Below are 27684 nucleotides of genomic sequence, written 5' to 3' on the forward strand. Positions count from 1 at the left end.
CACTACTGGGTATTTACCCAAGAAATATGAAAACACTAATTCAAAAAGATATACACATCCGTATGTTTATTGCAGCATTATGTATAGTAGCCAAACCATGGAAGCAGCCCAAGTGTTCACCAACAGATGAATAGATAAAGAAAATGTGGCGTACACACACACACACTAGAACTGAATATTATTCAGCTATAAAAAATGAAATCTTGCCGTTTGCCACAATATGGATGGACTTAGAGTATAACGCTAATAGAAATAAGCCAGTCAGAGAAAGACAAATGCTATATGATTTTACTCATATGTGGAATTTAAGAAGCAAAACAAATGAACAAAGGGAAAAAAAGAGACAAAGGAAGAAATAGACTCTTAACTACAGAGAACAAACTGATGGCTACCGAAGGAGAGATGGGTAGGAAATGGGTGAAATAATGAAGGGGATTAAGAGTATACTTATACTGATGAACACTGAATAACATGCGGAACTGTTGAATCACTATATTGCACACCTGGAACTAATATAACACTGTATGTTATCTACACTGGAATTAAAATTTAAAAAAATTAAATAGGAGGAGGATAAAAACTCATTTCTACTTAATAGACAACACTCTGATTATTAACAGTGATGAGCATTTGTGAGCACACAGGCCTGGCTAGCCTGTGAGTACTAACATGGTCACAGTAGACCTATATAAGTATAATTATATATATCTATTAGAAACATACCTTACATAGTGGGTGCTCAATAAATGATAGCTATTATTACTGTTGCCATTGTTTCTGTTAATGTATAAAGTATGATTATTTTTAGCCTGTACCTGTTCTTTCAAGCCCTCAGTTGGCTTTCCAGTTATGTGGGGCATCCCCAGTTTAGTGGTATCTCAGAACAGTTTTCTTCACTGTGGAGGTGCTCCACTCAAGCCCTCTGCTGCTGGTGTTCCCTCTTAGTCATAGCTTTGCTTTGCTGGTAGCTTTCCTAAGCCACCAGGGTTCCAGAACAGCACTTAGGGTGGATAACACAGTGGCAGAAGTGTCACCTGGGCTTCACGTAGGACACTACCTTATGCCTAGAGTCTTGTAAATGTCTTTATTAATATGGCTTCTGCATCTTTTGGCCACAACCCCGTCTCTTCATAAAGGCTCAGGCCACAGGGTATGCAAGGGGACAGTATGCCATGCTCCCTGCAGTAGGCAGAGCAATGGTCCCGGAGATGTCCACATTCAAATCCCAGAACCTGTGAGTATGTTACCTTACATGATAAAGAGCCTTGTGGATGTGATTAAGTTCAGGATTTTGAGATGGGGGGAGATTATTTTGGATTATCCGGATGGGCTCAGTGCAATTACATGAATTCTTATAAGTAAAGGGAGTAGATAGGAAGCTAAGAATCAGGGAGATAGAGAGTATGTGTTAAATGAATTACTGCTTTGCTGCTGACTTGAAGGTGGAAGGGAGCTGTAAGCCAAGAAACACAGGCCATACTACCCATCACCAGCCTATAAGGAGGGCACGTATTACATGGTGCACTGGGTGTTATACGCAAGTAATGAATCATGGAACTTTACATCAGAAACCACGGATGTACTGTATGGTGACTAACATAATATAATAAAAAATATTATTGTAAAAAAAAAGAAACACAGGCCACTTCTAGAAGCTAAAAAGGCAAGGAAATAGATTCTTTCCTAGAGCCTCTAGAAGAATTGCAGTTCTGCAAACACCTTGATTTTTAACTCAATACAACATATTTTGGAGTTCTGACCTCCAGATCTCTAAGATAATAAATTTGTGTTGTGGTTTTTTTAAATTTTTAAAACATTTGTAAAAAAGATTTTACTTATTTATTTGACAGAGAGAGAGACAGCCAGCGAGAGAGGGAACACAAGCAGGGGGAGTGGAAGAGGAAGAAGCAGGCCCCCAGCAGAGGAGCCCGATGTGGGACTTGATCCCAGGACCCTGGGATCACGCCCTGAGCCGAAGGCAGACGCTTAATGACTGAGCCACCCAGGCGCCCCTAAACTTGTGTTGCTTTAAGCCATTAAATTTGTGGTGATTTGTTACAGCAGCAACAGGAAACTCATATGCTCCCTTAATGTCCCTGCCTCTTCCCCTTATTTCTCTTTCCAGGTTTCCTTTAAAAAACATTTTCCTTCTTTTTTGACCCTAAATTGAAAGTCCCCAAGTTATTTAAAACAATTAGGAGGGACCACAGTTGGAAACCTCTGCTGCTTCTCTTGTTCTTTTGTGAATTGTTTATGTTCTTTACCCCACTGACGACTCTTAATGTCAGAAAAACATAGATCTATAGTCGTACTCCAAGACCCCACAATGAGCCACACTCTCTCCTGTAGCCATTAATTCAGTCGTCCATACAAGAAGTATTTATTGGAGGCCACTATATGCCAAGCAGTGAACTAGCATTGAGATGCAGAGATGGCAGTACAGTCTATGCCTTACAGAGGAAATAGAGGTTGGATTTTTATGATTTGAGAACAACGTGTGTAGATTTTTTGTTTTTGTTTTTGTTTTTTTGTTTTGGTCTGGTGGATGTTCTAAGATTTGTTTCTTTCTGGAAAGCAATTGGGATACGTGGAGTCTCTTTCACTAAGTAACAAGGGACAGGAACTATTCTCTGGCTTCATTCTATCTTCCAATTTATATTCAGACCTAGGCAAGAGTTAATGAATTCAATGATAGATAAGCACAGATGGAAAACAGCACAGCCCGGTCCATCTTTGCTTAGGATAATTTCCCCTCTCTTTATCCTCTCCAGTCCTGCTTTCCTGCCTCTGATGCAGAGAACTAAAGCTCTGAATGAAACCTGCTGGAAGTTCCAATTAAATCTTTGTGGACAAAGTGCACACATGACATCCTCAGATAACAGGTGGCAATAAATCCATCAGAACTTCCACTCAGAGATCAGAGTCCCTTCTGAACTGCTAACAACTGCCAATGCCTCACTGATGCCTCACACAAGATGGGCTCTAAGGTACGGTTTTTCTTTCCCTGGACACATTTAATCCTTCCTTATAATTTGTCTCTCAACAGAGAATTTTAATTCTAAGGTAAAGTTTCCTACTGATTTGTTGGCAAATTCTTGGTTTGGTTTGGTTTAGTTGTGTTTTTTTGATCTGTCTTTACAGTACTTATTCCATTTTACATCTTCTAGTTTTCTATTGCTTTTTTTTTTAAGTACCTTGTTTTTTTCCTTATGTATCCTAGGTAAATTTGTATTTAGACACACCTTATTTACATAGAGAAATAAAAGATTAAATGATTGCATGCATTTTCTGGTTAAAACTTATCTGGGAATTTGGTTCAGTGGGGACCTCTTGGTCACTTAGAACCGTGGTATGGGTGATGTTTTTATCCCAGCTCTGGTCTTAGAATAGAACAGAGTAGCTCAGGGCTTGGAATACTCCCAACATTTAGCATTCACTATTGAACTCCAGTGATAATCATTTAAAATTATTTACTTCTTGTAAAGTATGTTAATTATGAAAGGAGTTAATTAAAAAATATTTAGAAATTACAGAAAAACAAAAAGAAAATAATGTAAATCTGTGATTATAATAGCTGACACTTAAGTGTGTCTCTTTCTAATCTTTTAAAATACATAATTTTTTATATAATTGAGGTCAAGCTGCAAATACAGTTTAATATCCTTTTTAATTTAACACTATATTGGGTATTTCTAAGTCATTGAAATTATTTGAGAAATGATTTTTAAGAACTGTTTATATTCCACCATTAAAATATTTGATTTTTTCACTAACATAAATAATGCAGCAATTTGTAACTTTAAACATAAATCTTTGGCCACACTTCTGATCTTTTCCTTAAGATACGTTCTTAGAAGTAGAGTTACTGAATCAAAGGTTACATAAATTTTAGAGCCTGATGCATTTCATGACAGTAATATTAAAATGTGTATGATTGGCATTGTTGATATCACAACAGAAGACATACACACACACACAAATTCTTCCCTGAAACTGCTATTCCCTGGAGTTTAACAAAATACTATGACTTAATGCTGACTAATCACATGAAATCCTAAGTAGAGAACTAATCATGACAGTATTTTATTTACACACAGTAACACACCTTACAGAGCAGGGATTTATAGCTCAAACAACATAGAAGTCCTTCAAGTACAACAGAACAAGGGAAGATGGTGGACTATAATCCTGCAGGTTAAAAAACTTGGAGTTTCATTCCAGTTTGATACTAATTGTCTGAAACAGATCTCCTAGCCTCCAGAGTCTCATATTTCTCATCTGTGAACTGACAGTGTTGGTCTAGGTCAGTGTTTCTCTGTGGGAAGTACAAGCAGCACTTATGGCACATGACATATTTTGGGGTGGTACAGACCATAGGCTATAATTTTGGATTGGTGCATACACGTGAACCATAATTTGTTTTGTACGGCACACTTATTTTTTTAAAACAATAGTATTTTGGTTTTTAAAAAGAGTGGATTTAGAGGAAAAGATTGAACAAATAATAATACAAGTAGGCCTCAGATATTGACATAAACCATTGGCGTGATAGGCATTTGAGACACAGAGCTAAGTGAACAGAGCTAGAATCTGCTTAATGTGTTAGGTAGAATTCCAGATGTAAAAAGCCAGTAAGCAGTGATTTCTTAAAAGGCAATCTGAGAACCAGGTGGAATTATTGAGATGTATAGGAAGTGAGCAGAGACACAGGCAAGGAAATGGTTCAAATACCATCCTAGTATTTGCAACTACTTGCACTTTTCATTTTAATAGTGAGTTTCACTTGTCTGGGCAGAAATTCTCCCCTCTTCTATAAAGGCTACAGAAGACCTATAGCTGTAACAGGACCTTTCATAAGAAACTGGAGAAGACGCTCCCAGCCCAGCCATCACCATGCCCAGGGTGTTTTTGGATACTCCTCAGCGGTTGCTAAAGGAGGGGAGAGAGTCACGGAAGCTGGTACTGGTGGTGGTGTTTGTTGCTCTGCTTCTGGACAACATGCTGCTTACTGTAGTGGGTATGTTTGGGTGTCTTTATGCTGGGGGTTAATTTCTTTGGGCCCCAGCAGGTAGCACACACCCTGCCAAAATTCAGCAGTGAGTGGACTTGAGAATTTTTCTTTTTATGCTTAGAAAACACAAAATAGAAAATGAAGTTGAGAAGTGTTAATGGACTTGTCTTAGGTGCCAAGGTGGGGTTCAAGCTCTGTCCAACTGACCCCAGAGCTGGAGCTTCTTGCAGTATCCTTCCCTGCCCCTACCATTTCCATGCTCTGCCATCTCTATATAAGAGCTGAAACAATAAGACAGAGCCTACCTTCTTCAACCTCAGCTGTGAAAGTAAGCATCTGGTAACTTGAAATTTTCCCCACTCTCAGCATGCATGTCCAAGAAAAATTGTGAAAACTCCATGGGTATTGATATTGTGATTACTACTAAATGTTAGCAAGTAGATGATTGGCTAATACAGAATTCAGGAGTAATGAGGACCAATTGTATGTGGGTTGGAATTTAGGTACTTAATCTAATAGGATAATTTGGGCAGGTACAGTCTTTTAGTAGGCTTCAAATCATGTCACTTAGATACCTTCCTTGAATATGAATATAAAGCTCATAGTAATGCCCCTGAACCAATTAGTGTTAAAAAGTGTCCTTAGCTCTCATCACTTGTCCTTCTTGATTTTCAGTGCCCATTATACCCAACTTCCTATATGCCACAGAGTTCAAAGAAACCAGTGCTCCTCTGTACCTTGGCCCCACCACAATTTCTCAGCATGTCCTTACTTCTCCTGACTTTTCCACCATCTTCTCCTTTGATAACAACACCATGGCTCTCGAAGAAAGTGCACTCAGTGGCACAGCGTGGACAGATGACAATACTGGCACCATCCCCCCTCCGGTCACTGGAGCCATCCCAGCACAACGAAACAACTGCTTGCAAGGCACAGAGTTTCTGGAGGAAGAGAACTTACGGGTTGGGGTTCTGTTTGCTTCAAAGGCTTTGATGCAACTTCTGGTCAACCCATTTGTGGGACCTCTCACCAACAGGTATCTCAATGGGTGCAGTGCTCTACATGGTACTCACTGGCTCAGGAGTAAGAGGATGATAGGCTGAGGTATCATAAAGGTAGTTAGAAGGGAAAAGGAAGGAAAACTCGCTTGTCAGTCTCCAGGGCAACCAACTGTTTGGAAACCTGGTTACCCAAAGGATAACATGATATTGATGAACACATTTCATCAATATCAAATTTTCTTAGTGATGTAATGACTATTGAGCACCAAAAAAAGAACCTGTGATCAGAAGTATACTGCTGATGTTATTTCGGTACCCTGGAACACGGCTCCAAGGCAGGACTACTGCAATCTAGAGCACTGACTTATTAGCAGTGCTTGGGATTATCCTGATGTTTCAAAGGGATATACACTCTGAGTAGGCCAGCCTTTCTGGAAAAGAGGATTTTGGCCTTGGTCTACGGGTAAATTTGCATGTTTGTTTGTTTACTTATACACATTAATATGTCATATCCTATCTGTACACTTGCATTCAGAGACGTGCATTTCCATGTACTCAAATAACTGCATTTCTGTTCCCGATTACATGAAAAAATATAGTCCAAGTATATGGATTCCTATTGGGACTGTATCTTTTTTCTTTTTAATTCTCTTTTAGGATTGGATATCACATCCCCATGTTTGCTGGGTTTGTTATCCTGTTTCTCTCCACAGTTAGTAAGTGATTTGCTTCCTCTTTTATTTCTTTCACTGATTACCTTAGATTTTTATCACATGCACTACAATGCAGAGAGTAGGGTCAAGTTAGCTAATTAGGCATTTGACTAAATGGCCTATGACACTGATTTAAATCCTTTGCAGTTTTGGATACGGGCATTAGAGCAGTATTGACAAATCAATCTGGAGTTTGTATATTCTGCTATAGAAGAACAGATAATTTACTTCCTTCAGCTGAGGAATATTGTAAAGGTTGTTTTAATAGATATGCGGATATATATGTGTGTGTGTGTCAGTAGTCCCTCGAATGAGGTTAGTCCAAATACCCCATCTTTGGGAAGAGGTTGTATTATTTTGATACACAAAGGTGAAAGGCCACCAGCCAAGAATCTAAACTGAACAATAGCAACTAGATAATACCAAAAAGTCTACTACCTTCAAGGACATTAAAGCTAATAGCTTAGAGAAATAAATTTGCTAAAAAAACAAGAAAGAGAAAGACAAATAGTCTATCCAGTATCAGATGAATGTTCTAATAAATAGACATGGAGTAAGAACAGTAAATAAACAAATTATGTCTGGAAATTGACCCCAAGAATTAAAATAAGAAGGAATGATGGCGGTGGGGAGGTTAACTGAAGGAGAAGGCAGCCTCTGGAACTGTCGGTGGCTCCCTGATGCCTCTGCTGACTCTTCTTCCAGTGACACATCTCCTTCCTCCTGCTTTTCTTATCAACTTTCTGTTACTTTTCTGCTTTCTCTGTTAGCTCCTCCTCAAGTTTTCTTCCCTTTCAGCATATGGCTTGACTCTTATCAACCAATGCTTAACAGGAGTTTGTTGCAGTCAAGGCTGGAGGGTTGCAAAGAACAGAAGCTTGATGTGTAAAGTTCTGAGAACTGCAGCTTACTTGTGAAAATTTTAGCTAAATCAAAGAAAATGAGGAAGTTCGGGTTAGAAATGTTTATTGAACTTCTAAAATCTCAGCCTATGCCAAATAGTGAATTAAAAACTAATAGGATTCTGTTTCATCAAATGAGACTCATAATTTTCTCCAAAAACTTTACGGAGCACATATATTATGTCTTGATGGCAAAAGCCACTGGGGGAAGATAAAGAATAAAATGACATGGTTCCAGCCTAGGAGTTTATGATACATGTCTGGGGAGATATAACAAACACCCTGCAAAATAGGATAATGCTAGAGAATCACAAACTCTTTAGCATATGGTCCTTGCTTGATTCTCTGCTATTAAATAATAATTATTATTTCCATGCCATAACCAGTGTTGCTATACTGAGTTGGCCTAATTCTAGCAAATGTTCGGTCTTTAGGGAATCTTATGGGGCATCTCTTTAGGGTTTTTTAAATACTAAAAAGAGGGTGCTGATGCCCCTTACCACCATTAAGGGCCCCTAGCTGAGACCCATGCTTAATGTAATTAGGAGCGAATTGGTAACCCATATTAGGGGGTGAAGAGAGAAGGAAATCGTTTTGGTTTTCCTAAATAGGGTGACCAAACATCCTACTTTGTCTGGGATTCAGGGGCCTCCCAGAATGCAAAATCCTTGGCAAACTGAGACAAGTTGGTCACTATTCTCAAACGACATAGGTATAGGGGTGCCTAGGTGGCTCAATCAATTAAGTGTCTGCCTTCAGCTCAGGAGCCCGCTACTCCCTCTGCCTGCTGCTCCCCCTGCTTGTGTTCTCTCTCTCTCTCTCTGTCAAATAAATAAATAAATAAATAAATAAATAAATAAATAAATAAAATCTTTTAAAAAAATACTGTAATAAAGGATGTAGGAATAGTTAACCTTGAACAGACTGAAAATCAGAAGGCCTAGGAGAAGGCATTGGAAGCCCAGCAAGGAGAGACCAAGCACATGCATGTTTGGGAAACAGTGTAATCACATCTGGAAGTAATGGGAGAAGATTATAAGACAGCCAACAACCAAATGTAATGAAAGGGCTAAGGGATTCAAATTCTGCTGATTCAGATACTTTGGGAGGAATTCTTTCTTTCAAGGGCATTGTCTTAAAATGGAGGTGAGACATGTCTGGTTTTACCAAGCTTACCACCAGCACCCTGTAATTTAGTTTTTGATAACATATTCCTGTTTGGTACTCAGTTTTGTGTATGCTAGTCTTGAGTAGATGGAAGATGCCTTAAGATGGCTCTTAAAGGGCATGAACTGGGTGTTCTCTTTATTTCACATCTTCTAGTGTATGTTTGATATTACTTAATACATACGCACTGATTTGATTTGGCTAAAATATTTTCCAGTACTAGATAAGAGGAAATATCTAATTGAATCACAAGATACTATTTTCTACCCAATCCCTATGGTCCTTCAATTACACATAACTTTTATTCCCTCGCTGTAGATGACCCAATGGGGCCCAAAAATGTCAAAGGTCAAATCTAGGTGTTGAATATGAAGGATTGAGAAGTAGGGTCTAAGGGCATTGTACTTTTGGACAGCCATGATTCCAGTGGACGGGGTATTGAGCTTTGGGCCTGAAATGTGAAAATCCAGACTTCTACCCACTGTGTGGTGAATTGGTTTGTGTTTCTGTGGTTTCTCAGTCTTCATGTCAATTAAAACGCAATCCTGATTAAGGTGTGGGAGATTAGAAAGACAACTGCAAAAACAGGGGGCAATGATCATCCTTTATTAAAACCTATACATAGTGGCTTATATCTACAATCTCATGGGCACATTTTCTGGTGGTGAGGAAACAAAGACAATTTGCTAACTGGAGCATTCTTGCTATTTTCTACACACAGTGTTTGCTTTTTCTGGCACCTATACCCTACTGTTTGTGGCCCGAACCCTTCAAGGCATTGGATCTTCATTCTCATCTGTTGCAGGTAATGCTGACATCTTACACACACACACACACACACACACACACACACACACACACACGCATACCCACACATATACATCTCTTACCATCTCTTACTACCTTCAGACCTATAAGATTTATATGAATAGATAGGAAAGTATCCTAGTGGGCAAAAAAACAAGATAATTGTAGAGTTATTATCAGTGTTCTAAATCCCCAAGCCTGACATAGCTTCCTCTGATAATATTTAGGTACAGCCAGCTCAGGTCAAAGCAAGCCCAAGGTAAAATGATGAAGTAAGCCAGGCTTTTATTTAATGCCCCTCTATGGTCTTTTCTCTGACCCCCTCTTAACATTTTATAAGAAAAGTAATGCTAATACTACCAGTAACACTACCACTTTGCAAAGTATCATCAAATACAATATTTAATGTAATCCTATGAAGTAGCTATTTTATGCCATTTTACACATGAGTAAATGATAGGAGAGCCCAGCCCATGCTGTCTTCCACATATCTTCTGTACTTTCCTCTTCCTTGGGCACCTCTGTTGAATGTAATAGTGTTCTGTGTTTATAGATTTTCCTTTGGCCTACTCCATATCCATTCATTCAAGGAAACATGCTAGGAAATGATAAAATGCAATGAAATGCTGTATCAATGGACAGTGGTATTCTGTATTACCCTTACTTTTGCATTTCCAACAATATTATGAACATAAGGAGTGGGCAATGTGGGAGTTTGGGCGACCAGTGGGGACAGTATTTGTAAAATACTATGGGCTAAGTTTTACAAAACCCCTCAAACTGCAACTGTACATAAGATGATCCCTGAAGATATAATAGGGATAGAGGACTAAGAACTAACTGACCAAAGATTCAGTGAGAGAGGAAGACAGAGGGCTCCTATATGCTAACTCCATATGTCACTCTCCTTTCAGGTCTTGGGATGTTGGCAAGTGTCTACACTGATGACTATGAGAGAGGGCGTGCCATGGGAATTGCCTTGGGGGGCCTGGCTTTGGGAGTGCTGGGTAAGTGGCACCTGGCCCCAAATCTAGGTTCAAAGGGTAGGCTACTGCATACTTTTAGAAGATGGTTCCAGAAGGAAAGTGTTCCTAAAGGTCACGAAAGACAAGATTTTCTTTCCCTTTCTGTCCAATCATGTTTTGAGTCCTTCTGAAATTTTTCTCAGGAAAGGCAAAATCTCTTTCCCGTTAAGAAGCTTAATAGCCCATGAGGTCCTAGGAATGGAAGAAACCTAGTCTATTCCAGTGAGCAAATATCCCCATGTTAGCAGCTGCTGCCTTACCTCTGCTTCCACACAGGGCCAGTACTTTCAAAATGAGAGGAGCTCTGTGTCAGATTTTGTGCTAAATACATTGCAGACACAATCTCTTTTAATCCTCACACCACTATGAAGGAAGAATGATTGTCTCCATTATAGAGATGAGGACTAAAAGAGGTTAAACAGCCATACAAGTTTACATAGTTAGAAAATGCCAGAGCCAGGGTATAGACTCAGATTTTCTGGACTCAAACCTCAAACTCTGAGCCATAACATACTTTCTTTGAGGTTCATCCCTCATATAGATTGATTGACTATTCCAACAAGTCACATATTTTATGGAGCACTTACTATATGCCAAGGAGAATGCTAGCACACAGGGGACATAGGTAAGAAGCCTCACACATGGTTCCTTCCCTCTAGGAGCTCAGAAACTAGTTGAGGAGAAAACACCAGAGGTCTCTTCCTAGTCCATATCTCCCCCCCAACCCCAACACACACACACAACCATGGGAGAAGAGGCAACAAAAACCCTGCTCTTTGTTAATATCCATTTTCCCAAACACCCAAGTTAAAACTTTGGTTCATCCTGGTCTCCTTTTTCACTTCTCACTCCCAAATGGATAAGCCCATTAATATTCTCTAAAGCCACTTCCTCAAGGTCAGTTCCTCATCACATCTCAGTTGGAACCAGCCTACTGACTGATCTTTTGTGCCTTTCCTCCTTCCCCCAGGGTGCCACCAGAAGAAGCTTCCTATGCCCAGAGCTGGTGATATTTCTCTCCTGCTAAAAAACATATTTCCCCATTGCCCACAAAACCAAGCAGATGCTTTATCTGGATATACAGGGCCTTTGACTACTTGGTCTCAACATTCCCCACCTTTACTCTTCCTCTCCCAAATACTCATATTCTAGTGACTGAACACCGAATACTGATTTTCTTCTATTTGTTATCCAACCACACTTTAAAAAATTTTATTTAAATTCAATTTAATTAACATATTGTGTATTATTAGTTTCAGAGGTAGAATTCCGTGATTCATCAGTTGCATACAGCACCCAGTACTCATTACTTTAAGTGCCCTCCTTAATGCCCATCACCCAGCTACCCCATCCACCTATCCACCTCCCCTCCAGCAATCTTCAGTTTGTTCCCTATAGCTGAGTCTCTTATGGTTTGCCTCCCTCTCTGTTTTCCTCTTATTTATTTTTCCTTCCCTTCCCCTATGTTCATCTGTTGTTTCTTAAATTCCACATATGAGTAAAATATGGTATTTGTCGTTCTCTGACTTGATTTACTTCACTTAGCATAACACACTCTAGTTCCATCCATGTCATTGCAAACGGCAAGGTTTCATTTTTTGATGGCTAATATTCCATTGTGTGTGTATATACACACACACCCATATATATATCTTTATCCATTCATCTGTTAATGGACATCTGGGCTCTTTCTGTCTTTTGGCTATTGTGGACATTGCTGCTATCAACATTGAGGTGCAAGTGTCCCTTCGAATCACTATGTTTGTATCCTTGGATAAATACCTAGTAGTGCAATTCCTGGGTTGTAGGATAGCTGTATTTTTAACATTTTGAGGAACCTCCATACTGCAACCACACTCTCTTTTATGACACCTCAATGCTCTTCACTTATACTTCTTCCCCACCTGTATTAGCCACTTGACAAAGCCCTTGTGGCCACCTGAACTCATTGCATGGTGTTTGTACAGCACCTTGTAGATTGCACCTTTACTGCTGAACTCTACTCTTTACCATGTTCTAATTATTTGTGTCCCACTACACCACCCCCACCACATGCATTTTCTCTACTAGAAAATGAATTCCTGAGAACCAGGTCTTCTTCATTTCTGAATCCCCAGAATCTTACATGGAGGTTCATTGGGTAAATATGGACAAGTCACACCAACTAGGAATTGGTCCTTACTTCTGAAATCTGTGCCTGCTTTGCCTTTCCAGTGGGAGCTCCTTTTGGAAGTGTAATGTATGTGTTTGTTGGGCGGTCTTCACCCTTCCTCATATTGGCCTTCCTGGCACTACTGGATGGAGGTAAGTCATCATAAGAGGTCACCAGCCAGATAATAGCTTAAGTCAGGTTGGGAATGCACATGCTGTGGTGTCAGTCTTGACATGCTTGAAAGATCAAGGACTGCTCCATTTTCAGAAAGAAGGAAGAAACTCAGGGAGTTAGCTCTGTACATGATAGGGTGATATCAATGTGGCTGTTATTGGAGCCTCCAACTAATCAGTGAACAAAATAAACTGTCTCTTTCTCTCTCACTTTCTTTCTTAGCACTCCAGCTGTGTATCCTACAGCCTTCCAAAGTCTCTGCTGAAGTAAGTAGACACTAAGCTCCATTGCCAAGGGATATACAGAATGGCTATGTGCTAAGACCCCTAGATCATCCCTGTTAAACTATAAGAAGAAAGGTGAAGAGGAGTGGAGTCAAGGAAAGTAAGAACTATACTTGGATTCACAGATAGTGTCATATTTAGGGTATTATTGGGGATGGTGGGGGAGTCTGATCTGATGTTGGACAAAGATGGAAGAAAGGCCTTATGAAGAACCAAGGAAACATTACAAAATTTATATATATAAACACAGAACCAGGAGACAATGACATTGGGACCTGTGTGTTCATAGTTACAACACCTCAGAGCTAGAGAAGACCTTGGAGGCTGCTTAGATAATCTCTCCCCCAAGAACATCTTTGCAGATTATCATTCTATCATGGTTAAATATAAGAGTTGGTATTTGTCTGATTCCAACCCAAAGATGGCTTTGGGAAATCCATATCAAACCACAAAGAAGTACAGAAAATATGGGAAAGTTTGATCTAAAAACCCTGATTTTGTAGCCAAGTCAGACAGAAGTGTGGGTAACCTGGGAACCCACTATTTGCAATTGGGATCTGAAAGGAAGCAGTCTTGTGGGACTGAGCCCTTTACCTGAGGAGTCTGTGCTAACTGCAAGTAGTCAGTGTCAGAATTGAATTACATTATAAGACACCCAGTCAGTGCCCATAGAGAACGGAAGAATTGTTTGGTGGGAAAGCCCCCACATTTGGTACCAAAAGTATTGTGAGAGGAGAAATTATTTGCCTTTAGTATCTTTCTGAATAGTTTTGACTTAGATGGTAATGTTCTACATATTCAAAAAATTCAATTATTATTTTTCTGCCTGTATAAAACACCACTGTGTGTGTACCATATTTTATTCAATCCCCTATGTTTGAACATTTAGGTAATTTCCAGTATTTTGCAGTTATAAATAGTGCTACAATTAATAACCTTATGTATATGCATTTTTATAACATTGGAGGTAATCTATAGAATAAATTCCTAGAAGTGGAATTGTTAGGCAAAAGAGCTTAGTGGACTTCTTTATGTGTATTTTGTGATTTCGATCTGTCTCTTTATTGTGAATTATATATTTAGTTTTAGTATCTCTGAATTTTAATCCACTCCTGTAAGTATGCAGAGAGGTTTATTATATTAAAACTACTAAATCTATTATCAGATAGAATGTAGTTAGCACCACATATTAGGGCACAGTGCTCAGGAAGTTTGTTAGAGGGAGAAGTTTCAGCTACTGAGTCAGGGAATACAGTGGAAAAGAAGGAGCCATTTAAGACTGACTTTGAAGAATGGGTAGGAGTTGGAGCTATAGAGAGAAGGAAGGTAGTTTATGTAAAAATAACCAACCATGAACATGGTTGAGGCAAAAATAACCTGCTGGAATGCATGGGAGGAAGGTGGAGTGATTGAGTTTAATTGTAATAAAGATTTTCTGAGGGAAGGGGGAAATAGAACTGAACATTTAGGCTTGCATTTTAATCTAGATCTTCAAACACCTTCAACTAGACTTGCCAATATGGCTCAAAATGGTCAGAATGAAGCCTTCAGAATGCTTGAGGAGCCTTCTGAGTTCTGTGCTCACCTTTGGGAATCAGCACTCTACCTGTGGTTCTCTCAGGGCAAACATTAGTGCCTGCAAGATCGAGTGGTGAGGCCCCAGACCAGGAGTCCAGATGCCCATCGTCCATTGCTGGCCTTGCTGACAATGCACTCTCATCTGGTTGGTGATCATTTGAAAGCAGGAATCATGTCTGGAAAGTGTTGTCCTACTCTTTGTGACTCCCGGTGTTTGCCTTGCACACAGGAGGTGCACTGCCAGGTGACGCTGTGACATTGGGAAAGTCACTTTATCTCCTTTGACTGGGTGTCTGGTCTCTTCAGTAAAGGAGCTGACATAGATGATCTCTAAGGTCCTGTCTGCATATTCTCAGATTCTATGACAATAGGAGAGATGTACACTGTACAAATGGAAGTTTTTTTGTTGTCCATGTTCTCAGAGTGCCAGGGGGACTCCTCTCCTTACACTTCTCAGAGACCCTTATATCCTGGTAGCTGCAGGTAAGCTGAAAATGCCTCTTTGGGCTGGGAGAGTCTGGGCTTCTGGGTAGGCCTGGTGGCTGACAGAACTGTCTCTCCAGGCTCCCTCTGCTTTGCTAACATGGGAGTGGCCATGCTGGAGCCCACATTGCCCATCTGGATGATGCAGACCATGTGCTCACCTGAGTGGCAGTTAGGTAAGTGACCATGTTCCCCAACTTGGGCTTGGGCAGAGGTGTGCGTCATGGGCCCTATCTCGGGTAATTGAGATGCACTATGAGGCCCAGGTCTTCAGGGTCACAGAGGCACAATGGGCTTCCTTTGTAGAATTAGCGTCTCTGTCCACACCTGTAAATCGAACCTGGGTGGGCAGGCAGCACTTCCAAGAAGCAGACCAAGAACGGCAAGAATGGCAGGGTGGGAGGGTTTGAGAGGGGCTATGGAGTGACAACATACCTAGCTATGTAGTACAGTGATGAATGACTTTTAGTCGAAAGATCGAGGTTTTCATTTCAGCTCCATTGATTGACTAAGTAAACTTGTGCAAACCACATCAATTTTCTGAACACCAGCTTTCTCATCTCTGAAATGGGCATTGGAATACTTTCTAGTTCAAACAGTAATTTGAGAAATAAATGTCATAATATGTGGAAATGCTTTATACCTGTAGAATATTAATATGCACCACCATTACCAACCACACTTTTCCGTCTTCAACTCCCCTTCCTCCAGATTACCCTTTTGCTATCCTTTTACCTCTAACAAGGTGCTTATGGAGGCCTCCAGCCTCCTCTGTTTCATGGAGAGATGTTCTTGTGACTCATCTGGGTTGAGAGAGGAGGCTCTGCCCCTTCCCAGGAAGCCTGAGGAAAGGGAACAGAGAAGGCTACCTGCCATTCAGTAGCTGTAGGGAGGAGAGGCTGATGGGGCCAGAGGGGAAGTTGATAAGGACCTGATACAGCTCAGCATGCAAAGAAAAGCACTAAATTTAATTTTTTAGGGGACAGTTCTAAGCAAGGCTCCAAGCTGTACTCCTAGCCTCAAATTGAATTTTTCTGGGATGCAAATGCCTCTGACCATGACAATTAATTGAGTTAGTTGGTGCTTAATGCAGAAAAGCATCCTCTGCCCCAAGGCTATGACAGCTCAGGCTCTTGGTGCAGGTGGGCAAACACAGCTCAGAACAGCTCCTCCCCAGCTCTTCTTCATCACACAGGAGAGAATATTAAAAGGAAACCAGCATTCAATAACTGGTGAATTGTTGACTTTGGGTTTAATTAAAATTGTCATGACAATTTCTATTAGGCAGCACTGTTTCCTTTAGGTACAGAGAGGCATCAAGAGGCTAGTGAAACCCAGAGAAACTCCTGGGCTTATTCTATGCAGTCCTCCCACCGTCCTTTACAACTTTCCTCCATGCTATCTGCATCTCTAAGTCTAGCTTCAAAGGCTCTCACATGATCTGGAGAGCTTGTTAAAACTCAGAGTGCTGGGCCCCACCCAGAAATTCAATAGAATCAAATTTGCATTTTCTTAAGTTTCCTGGTGATGCTGATATGGTATCAGGGACCCTACTGAAAAATATTGTACTAAATGCAGACAACCTGTGAAAGCTGTTTGGAGGAGAAGAGACCGCACTTTTGAGAGTGATTTGTAGTCTGTGACTGAGTACCTCTACGTGACCCATTTTATGCCTGTACTCTCCCTGAGGGGAGGAAACAGGCCCACCTGGGTTTGAATCCTGACCACTTACTTACTGGTTGTGACCTTGGATGAGTTATTTAACCTCTTCAAACACCACCTTTTTTTTTTTCATTTGAAGACATGGAGATGCTTTCAGGGTTTTTTTTCAGGATTAAATACATCTATGTATTCTAAGGGAATTAACACAGGGGCACCTGGGTGGCTCAGTCGGTTGAACATCCAACTCTTGATTTGGGCTCAGGCCATAATGTCAGGGTCTCGACATCAAGCCCTGCGTCGGGCTCCGTGCTCAGCATGGAGTCTGTTTGTCCCTCTCCTTCTTCTCCTCCCCCCCACCTCTCTCTCCCTCTCTCTCAAATAAATACATAAAATCTTTAAAAATAAATAAATAAAGGGATTAGCACAGTGGACGGAATACAGGACAGATATACTATGTAAATAAAAATTACTATTTTCATCATTGTTTTTGTTCACATTATTTTGACAGTCACAGCTATGTGTAATTCCCTGCTCCTTGGAAGATATGCTGTGAAAAATATATCCTTGTCTGTAGACATACAGTTTGGAATACCTATTTTGCACAAAATGCTACTGAGCTGCAAGCTAACCCAGGTCGTAAAGAACAAGTCACATTGGTTGAGAAAATCTCATTTAGGAAATTCCACATTATTTAAAACAATAGTAAGGAGATGTATCTAAGAAGATAGTGAGCTTCCTAGAGGTGCCTATCTCCAGATCTCAGGTAAACAATGGAGTAGTTATAGTTCTAAACTTTTAAAAATAATTAAACATAACAAGTGGGTACAGTTTGAAACATATTGCAGCCCTGTACAAATAGACAAATACACTAAGATACGCTTCATTTCCACCCCATCAAAGAGAATATTAAAATCAAACAAGCTATCAACTAGTAACTGGTGAATTGTTGACTTTGGGTTTAATTGTAATCATCATGACAGTTTCTATTAGGCAGTGCTTTCTCCTGTAGGTACAGAAAGGCGTAGAGAAGCTGGTGAGACCTGAAGAAACTCTCACTGCTGATTCTGTGCAGTCCCTTATGCCAGAGCCATCTGTGTTGTCATGCTGCTTGTGTGGGTATTGGAAACATATGAAGTTGGAAGGAGAAGGCCTGGGTTCAAGTCCAGACATTGTTACTTGCCAGTTACGACAGTAACGGTTAAGGCTGATGCTCAGAGGGCACTTATTCTGTGCCAGACACTGTGCAAAATGGTTGACATACATTATCTCATTTAAGGCTCACAACCAGCCCATCTGGTAGGAATTATTATTATCGCCATATTTCAGAAGTTTCTTAATCTGACCCAATTTCCAATTTCCCCTCCAAAAAGTCCTGGGCCTTGTAGAACCTCCTGTCATTGACAATTGTCCCCATGTCCTCAGCCTCGTTTTTAAACACTTCCATCATCTTCTCGCCCTGAGAGCTGAACGTTTCCTGAGAACACTGTTTCCCTGCTGTCTTAATGGAAATCCACGTTCCTCTTGGCTTTGCTCACCTTTGCTGCTTCTGAGTCATTTCTTCTTGTTATTCTTTTTTAAGATATTATTTATTTATTTGAGAGAGAGACAAAGCAAGCATGAGCAGGGAAAGGGGCAACAGGAGAGGAAGAAGCAGACTCCCTGCTGACCAGGGACACTGACTCTGGGCTCAATCCAAGGATGCTGGGATCATGACCTAAGCTGAAGGCAGATATTTAATCAACTGAGCCACCCAGGCACCCCAGAATCATTTCTTCTTAATTCTCCTTCAAAGATCCCAACTCCCTTGAAGATCATGTCATTACATTATACCCCCTCTCTACCTCTCTTCATTGCAATCACCTATTGAGGTCTTAGTTACCCCTTCTCATTCATTAAATTGTTGACACCTGGTTCATATTCTTTTCTCCTTTATTCCTGTTACCACTTTTGGTGGCTTCAATATCCAGGTGGATAACATTACCAACATCGTGGCCTATTATTTAACCTACCTTCTTGAAATAATCTTTTGCAATGATCTTTTTCTCCTTTCCACCTTAACCAATCAAACCTTCATATAATTTTGACCTTGGCATTAATTCTATCATCTCTGAAATTTAATTCTAAGCAGTCCAATTATCAACTCACATATCCCTGTTCAGGTATTTTAATATCCCCATATCAACAAATTTTGGCTACTCGGAGGTCTCCAGTCCGTTGGCCTCAATTCATTTTCTATTTCCATCACTTCTCATGTCCTCAATTTTTATTTACTCAGCTTGAATTCCATCATGATGTTACTCTTTTGTTTCTGTTTTTTTAAATAATTTTTTTATTATATTATGTTAGTCACCATACAGTACATCCCTGGTTTCTGACGTAAAGTTCGATGATTCATTAGTTGCGTATAACACCCAGTGCCCCATGCAATACATGCCCTCCTTACTACCCATCACCAGTCTATCCCATTCCCCCCCCCCCCCTCTGAAGCCCTCAGTTTGTTTCTCAGAGGCTCTTTTGAAAGTTAATTCCTTTGCCCTGCTCTCCCTCTGGGGTTGTCAGCCAGCACAGCATTGATTCTGGTTAAGCCAAGCTGGTTGCCTACTCCTTGCCTATGCATGAGCAGCACACTGGGCCTGTGGGAAAACACAGAGAGAGGCTATTGGTCTCACCTTACATTTACGGCTACAAATCTAAAGTAGGTTTTCACATTGCCCAACTATCTTTCTCTAAGTCCCCAGTTATGTTCTCTTTCCCACTTTCTGAAATTACTATTTTATACTTATCTATTCAAACCTCTTCCACACTCTCATCCCTTTACCTTCATCATTCTCAACTCCTAGTCATTGAGAAGTTAGAAGCAATGAGATGGGAACTCACATGTTCCCATCACTAAGTATACTCCTTTCCCTGCACTTGTACCAACATTCACTGCCTTCTTTTTATGGTTGAAACATTCCAACTCCTTCAGAGGCCAAACTACTACTACCACCACCACCACCACCACCACCATTACTTCTTCTCCTCCTCCTCTCCCTCCTTCTCCTCCCCTTCTTCCTCCACCACGTCTTCCTCTTGTTGTTGTTGTTATTGCTGTTATTATTGTTGTTGTTGTTCTTCTTCTTCTTTTCTTTTCCTCCTCCTTCTCCTCCTCCTTCATTCCATCCCCTATCAACTATTTCATTGGCTATTTCTTATCACCTTTGTTATCTCCTCTTCCTTGCTAACTTTTAAAGGTAGGAGTCCTTGAAGGCTCAGACTTTGAATTTCTGTTTTTCTCTATCTGATGTTTCAGAGGTGATCCCAGCCCTTCCTATGGCTTTTAAGAAGCATGTATAAATCAGTGAGTCAAACATTTATATCTGTGCTTATGATCTGTCCTTGGAAGTCTAGACTTGTACACCCACTGCCTGACATCTCCAGTTGGATATCTAATATGCATTTTAAACCTTTAATGTTTCCCTCAAGCTCTTCCTCCATCTCCAGTAATTAAGACAAAATGAGTGATCCTTGATTTCTCTCTTTCTCTCACTCCCACCCAATCCAACCAAAAATTCCACAGACTCTACCACCATAATAATACCTCTTGTTTTATTCCCTTCTTTCCATCACGACAGCTAAGACGGTGCATCATCTCTTTCTTCCTGGTTCTGCAGATAGTCTTCTGGCTTTTACTCTTGTCCTGTGAACCCATTCTTCTAACCACAACCAGAGGACTTGAAAAAAATGTAAATTAGGGGCGCCTGGGTGGCGCAGTCGTTAAAGCGTCTGCCTTCGGCTCAGGGCGTGATCCTGGCGTTACGGGATCGAGTCCCACATCGGGCTCCTCTGCTGGGAGCCTGCTTCTTCCTCTCCCACTCCCCCTGCTGTGTTCCCTCTCTCGCTGGCTGTCTCTCTCTGTCGAATAAATAAACAAAATCTTTAAAAAAAAATGTAAATTATAATATGTCATTCCCCTCCAAGGTTTCCCATTCCACTTGCAATAAATTCCAAATTCTAGGCCTACGTTTTCTATGACTCTTCACTTGTCTTGTTGTGCTTTAGCCACACACACCTCCTTTCTATTCCTGTAACAGACAACTAGTTTCTTCTTTAACATCTTTGTATTTGCATTAGATGTTTTTATTTATTTGTTTGTTTCTGCTTGGAATGCTCTGTTTTGGTTATTCAGATCTTAGTTTAAATGTCATCTCTCTATAGATGTATTTTTTTTCTCTATAGATGTATTGATTTGATGATCCACTTGAAATCTGTAACAGACATTATGACATCTCAGTCCTAAATACATCACTTTTTTAAAAAAGATTTATTTACTTGAGTGGGGGGGAAGAGGGGCAGAGGGAGCGAGGATACTAAGCAGACTCTGTGCTGAGGAACTTGGAGCCAGACAAGGGGCTCGATCTCATGACCCTGAGATCACAACTGGAGTTGAAACCAAGAGTCGGACGTTCCACTGGCTGTGCCCACCAGGCACCCCTTAAATACATCACATTGCATCTCTTGAGAATACGAATGTTCTCTTATGTAACCTTAATACCATTATCACATTTGAGAAAATTTAAAATATTCTGTGTATTTAATTCATATTCAATTTCCCCCAATTATCCAGAGAATTTTTTATGACTGTTTTTTATTTTCCTGGATAATGATCCAATAAGATTCATACTTGAATTTGGTTTTTATGTCCTTTAGTCTTTTAAGATCTTGAATAGTCTTGGGGTGCCTGGGTGGCTCAGTTGGGTGGGTGTCTGCCTTTGGCTCAGGTCATGATCCCAGCATCCCACTCGGTGGGGAGCCTGCTTCTCCCTCTCCCTCTGCCCTTCCTTCCTGCTTGTGCTTTCTCTCTCTCTCAAATGGATAGAATCTTGAAAAAAAAATCTAGAATAGTCTACTTTGCCCTGCCACGCATCACATCTTTTTTTTTCCCCCGGTAGCACTAACTTTTTGAAAACACTGGCAGGTTGTCTATAGAATGTTTCACATTTTAGATTTGACTAATTATTTCCTTATGATATAATTTAACTTGTTCCTCTCCAGACTGTTTATATGAACTAGAAGTTAGATGTGGTTAGATTGTAGAACTGACAATATTTTTTCTATTAAGTGGTAGAGTCTCTCCTCCCCTTGAGTCCAGGCCCAGCCATGTGACTTGCTCTGTCCAATGTGACTTTAACAAATGTGACAGAAGCAGAGGCTTGAAATGGGCTCATGAGGCAGGATTTGCCAGTCCTTGCTTCTCTTGGGGGCCCTGCGACTGAGTGGGCCAGCCCGCTGGCTGAGGAGCCATGTGTGGCAACATCTTCATACCCCTGGCCAACGTCAAGCATGAAGCTATCCACAACTATCTGGCCGGCTCAGCCCAGAAGAATCATCTCTCTGATCCAAAGAATAATAGGAAATAATAAATGGTTATTCTACCCCCCCAAATAAATAAATGTCATGTCTCCTCAAAAAATCCTTACCAGCCCCAAATTGAAGTTAGCTCCATTCCTGGTCATAGTTCCATGCCACAACATTAAATGTTTTTCACACAACTTATTATTTTTTAAAATTACCTTTTTCTTTCATTTGTTCACTTGTTTATTGTCTGGTTCCCTCACTTGGAATATAAACTCCCTAAAAGCTAATATTTTGTCTAATCTAATCTTAGAACACCTGACACATAGTAAAAGCTCATTAAAAGAAATGAATGAATGAATGAATGAATGAATGAATGAATAATGAATGAGACTCAGGGAAGGTAAGGTGCCCAAAGTCACAGAGTTAAAGAGAAGCCAAGGCACAGTTTCAACCCAGAACTGTGGCTTCAAAGCCCATGCTCTAGAGCACTTGACTCTACTGTCAGAGAACACAGTGTGACCACTGCTTCAGTTGACAGAATACTTGTAAATATGCCAGTTTGCTCCTCAGTGTAAATTGGTATGACAGAATCAGAGCTTTGTTTTTGCCAGATGTGGATGTTAAAGCTCAGAAAGGTTTAGTGACGTGTCCAGGATCACTACCAGAGCAATGGAAAGAAAGGTGAATAGCAAGGCAGGATTTACACTTCCCAGGAAATATTATTTCTTTCCCTAAGGCTGATGATGTTTTTATGCTGATAATTAGAAGGATTTTATACATGAGAATGGCTCATTAGGGCCCTTCTTTAGGAAATCTAAGTGGAGAGCTGGGAGTACATTGTATTAAAGCTAAACAAAGCCCTGCTCCTGAGGAAAATGGAAATGTAGAGCCTCACGTCAACTCTTCTGGGTTTGCACAAGGATCCCCAACACACAAAACAAAGTGGTTTGGAATCCTTGAAGGTAACAGAGAGACTTCACTGTCTTTCAGTAAATAAAGTATTTTATAGTAAACTGGGCATGTCCTCATCTTAGAACTGTGTCTTTCTTCAGGTCTTGCTTTCTTGCCTGCCAGTGTGTCCTACCTCATTGGCACCAACCTCTTTGGTGTTTTGGCCAACAAGATGGGTCGGTATGTAGCCTGGGAATCTGTGGAGAGTAACAGGAATTTAAGATGGGAGAGCCTTTTGAAGTTGTCCCTGCACCTAGGATAATGAACAGCTTCTCTGAGGTTGAAAGTGTAGGACAAGTATACATGCATAAAAGCTGCCTACAGGGAGGATATGAGTGGGTAGGTGGTGAGGGGTATATGGATAAAGGATGGCACTGAGTTGGTTGTGAATATATGAGAGATAACCTTTACTTTCCAGATGTTTGTTGTCTAGTTGACAAGCTAAAATAACCCCACAGAGAACAGCTATGAAAAAGTTCAGTACTTTGGGGGTAGCGGTTGTGAAACTGTGTTCCCTGGAGCCCCAGAGAGTTCTAAAGAGGTACCTCAGAGACCACCAAGTGGAAAGGGTTTGAGGGCTAAAAAGTATGAGTCTGAATCTTATTCCACTACAGTGAGAACAGCTTTAATTTTATCTTTGAAGCTCAGCATACAGATTTTTAAAATAAGCTTAAAAACCCCTGCTGTAGGAAATCAGAAAAGGAAAGAAGTTTGGTATTTTTTGTGGGTTTTGAGATGTACCTTGAAGACCAGATAAAATATGAATAGGAAAGAGGTAGTATGAATTGGGAAACAGCATGAATTAAGTTTGAGGGTTACTCCCAAGGGGCAAGTACCTTCTGAGTAAGCTAATTCCTCTTCTAGAGGAAGAAAGAATATGTCCCATTGCACCTCCTCTGCTTCTACTATGGAAAGAGATATAGAGCCAGGCAAGGAGGAGGGCAGGGAAAGGACTCACCTTGTTACAAACTGATCATGTAGAGATGTCTTCATCTTCTTACATCCTAAGGGGTTCCTGGAATTAGGGGTGTAGGACTGGCTGGTGTAGTGGAGATAGGGTGGCAGGTGAAAAGGATTTCTCCCTTTAGCACAGTTTGCTGATGGCTCTTTTCTTCCAGGTGGCTGTGCTCCCTGATTGGGATGATTGTAGTAGGCACCAGCTTGCTTTGTGTAAGTACAATAAGGTCTAGGAGAGAGGGAGAGAGAGAAAGAGAGAACCCCAGACATTTAAAGACCGTTTTCTTCTAAAATGATCAGAGGATTGACTTGGCAATGACTGTTGGAAAGACTGTTTCTGCATGGGTAAGAATTTAGCTCTGGGAGAGATGCCACCAGGCATCCCATTAAAGGAGGTGGGGAAGGAGGGAAGAAGGGCAATGGAGCAGCTGTAGCCAGAGGTCTGAGGCCCTATGTATGGGCACATGAAACAATTCATGTTGGTATCTATTTCTGGGGCTATTGAAGTGGTTCATTTTATGACTTAATTTACTTGTCCCACCCTAACAGGACCTCATAAGCCACCAGGGGAACCATCATATGAGTTGCAGTCTCTGGTGCCATAATGTTTGGTAGAAAAAGAAAAAAATGAAGAGCTTTTCTATTTTCAAGAGCCCCGTTCAAACTCTCCAAGCCTTCATTTTCTCCTCCCCATAATGGGGATCATAAGCACACTTGCCTCCTAGGCTTGAAGGAGATGAGACTAGAGCCGAAAGGACTGAGTACAGTGTTCAAGAAAGGCTGGAGGTCTTGATCAGGAGCATGAGTTCCACTTCATTCCCAGCTTTGCTGCTTGCTGCTTGTGCAATTTTGAGCTAGATATGTCACCTCTTTTTGTTTAGCCTCTTTCTGATAGCCTCTCATAGGACTGTCCATATAAACTACAGCCCACAGTGGGCCTACAGTAAATCTTAACCTATAATTAAACCTTAAACTATAATTATCTCTTAGGAATAATCCCTAACATTGTTATTAGCCACTAACATCTAGATGGTATGTTAGACCTCTGAGGGTTAAATGTACTGGGGTGGCAGGTTTAGGTAACAGGTGGTCAATGAGGGACCTAAGGAAGCAGTGAAAGAGGAAAGGAAGTCTTTCAGTGGATGACTGGGAAGGCAAAAGAATGAGTTTCACAAGCTTGCTGATGCAGCACCTCAAAACATGCCACCTGTCCCTCTAGACTATGGGTAATTAGTTGTTGCTGTCTTTGTCTTCTTGCCCAAGTAGCTACCAAAGTAGGATTTAATTAAAATCTTTGAGTGTTGCTATAGAGAAGAGAGGAAACTCCATTCAGTGAAGAGTGAGGACAGAAGTGTGTGTCTGGGAGGGGGGTTAAAGGAAGTGGAGGAAGAAGTCATGCAATAGAGGAGGCCCATTATTATGTATAATGGAATCAAATATGAGATTTAGACTTAATCTTGCCACTTACTAGCTTTTTAACTTTGGACAAGGCATTTAACCCAAATGGCACCAATCTAGCTTTCATATCCTTAAAATAAAGGTAAAGATTCTTCTTCATAAGGGGAAGTGATAATCCAGATAGATAACACATGTGGTTAGCATGTGGTTTATAAATGCATATCATGTGAAAATCCTTCGCTTTTGCGGTGACTAATGGGACTCCTGATAAACTCTTCCTCCTTCCCTGCTGCAGGTTCCTCTGGCTCACAATATCTTTGGTCTTATTGGCCCCAATGCAGGTCTTGGCTTTTCCATAGGTAAGAATACTTTTAAAGGAGACAAAAAGCCCCTGAATTTTGGTTTTGGGTCAGATCAGAGGAGGTGTATGGAAAGGCAGAATGAGCAGGAGGGTGGCTGGCAATGGTGTGCACTCCTAGCTCCTACCAGAAATAGGTGTTAGTGCTGCTTGGGAGGATAGCAGACAAAAAGAGACAAAGGAAGGAGAAGAAGGAAGGGTGCCACAAAAAAGGGAAGGGACTGTGGGTAGAGCTGACAGTGTCCTGTTTCCTTTGGCCACAGGCATGGTTGATTCCTCTATGATGCCCATCATGGGACACTTGGTGGACCTGCGTCACACCTCAGTGTATGGGAGTGTCTATGCCATAGCTGATGTGGCTTTTTGTATGGGCTTTGCTATAGGTATGATGGCAGGGGAGAGGGGAGCACCCAGGACTTGGTGTCCCATTTTCTCTTATCTGTTTACCAGCTGGGAGTAAAGCCAGGAGGTTGATTCTCCTTGGGTTCTGGAGATATTTGACTTTGGGACATCCTCTGGGCCACCCATTGCCCCTTGCACAGTATTTTCTGTGTGATTAAGGGTCAATAAACACTTGCAAATTTGGTTTACTCCTCACAGGTCCATCCACTGGGGGCGCCATTGTGCATGCCATTGGCTTCCCCTGGCTTATGGTCATCATTGGGGTCATCAACATCATCTATGCTCCTCTCTGCTACTACCTGAGAAGCCCCCCAGCCAAGGAGGAAAATCTTGTAAGAGGCTCTGACTGTTGCTAAAAGAACAATAATCTTCTGTTTGTTTGTTTTTGTTTTTCATCTCTCTCTCATTGCTTTTCATCGTATGCTATTTCCTCCCTCTTTGGAAGTCTTTTTTGCTTCACCATATTTTCTGATCCCATTTTCACCTTTATTTTTCCTTTGTTCTTCTTATTTTCCCTTCTTTACTAACCACTTCTCCTCTTATACTAGATGGTTAAGAAAAGCCCTAAGTAAAGAATAAAAATGAGAAGCTTATAAAGAGTTGGGGGCAGGGGCCATCAAAGCCATCCTATACTTTAGTTACCGGCAACATGTGAGTCAACAAATTATCTCCCCAAGGTGGGCAAAATTCCACTGATTCATTCATTCATTCGTTCATTCATTCATTCATTCATTCATTCATTCATGTCTGCCATTATCCTTACCAGGTCATCATTTAAAGTACAAAACCCTAGGGAAGAGAACCATAATTGTGATTTTAGTTAATAACATACTTTACTTTTATTGCAACATGAGGACCCTAAGGGTCTAGGTGGCTTAATGATGGATGTAGGGGCTGATCATAGGGATGGAAAGAAGACAGGGAGGTCTTGTAGGGAAAGTACCAGTTTCAGCTGGCTCCCAGCTGTAGCTTATACTACCACTGTTAGAATTCAATCAAAAACATACCAGATATTTGTCTTGACCGGGGTTGTTACACCTAGGTGCCTTGGGAGGCCTGTGCCTGTAAATGAAGCAGGAAAAGAATCCTATGCTTGTTTCTTGAATATTTTCTGAGCAATACTAGACTTGGATGAGCTAGTGAGGGAAGGGAACAGGGAGAATGGTAAAAAAATATGCAGTAATTTCTCTTCCTGTGTCTCGCTTCAGGCAATTCTGAGCCAGGACTGCGCCATGGAGACTCGAATGTGTGCAACTCAGAAACCCACAAGGGAATTTCCTCTGGGGGAGGACAGCGATGAGGAGCCTGGCAGTGAAGAGTAG

General features: G+C 40.9%; 1 protein-coding gene across 4 annotated transcripts; it reads left to right on the forward strand.

The window, feature by feature from the left end:
• Positions 1–4893: 4893 nt before the first annotated feature.
• SLC18A1 (solute carrier family 18 member A1) lies at positions 4894–27684 on the forward strand. Of its 4 annotated transcripts, XM_045793860.2 has the most exons (15): positions 4894–5017; positions 5687–6047; positions 6670–6728; positions 9516–9599; positions 10516–10608; positions 12841–12930; positions 13175–13218; positions 15237–15297; positions 15378–15473; positions 23349–23427; positions 24366–24417; positions 25898–25961; positions 26224–26343; positions 26561–26694; positions 27571–27684. In XM_045793860.2, the coding sequence occupies exons 1-15, from the start codon at positions 4894–4896 to the stop codon at positions 27682–27684; spliced, it is 1575 nt and encodes a 524-aa protein (XP_045649816.2). The 4 variants fall into 4 exon arrangements, with proteins under 4 accessions (XP_045649816.2, XP_045649817.2, XP_087722494.1 ...); XM_045793861.2 differs by lacking the exon at positions 15378–15473; XM_087866368.1 differs by lacking the exon at positions 9516–9599.

Source organism: Ursus americanus, chromosome 13 (genome assembly GCF_024610735.1).
Source record: "Ursus americanus isolate L20-20 chromosome 13, mUrsAme1.1.p, whole genome shotgun sequence".
NCBI lineage: Eukaryota > Metazoa > Chordata > Mammalia > Carnivora > Ursidae > Ursus > Ursus americanus.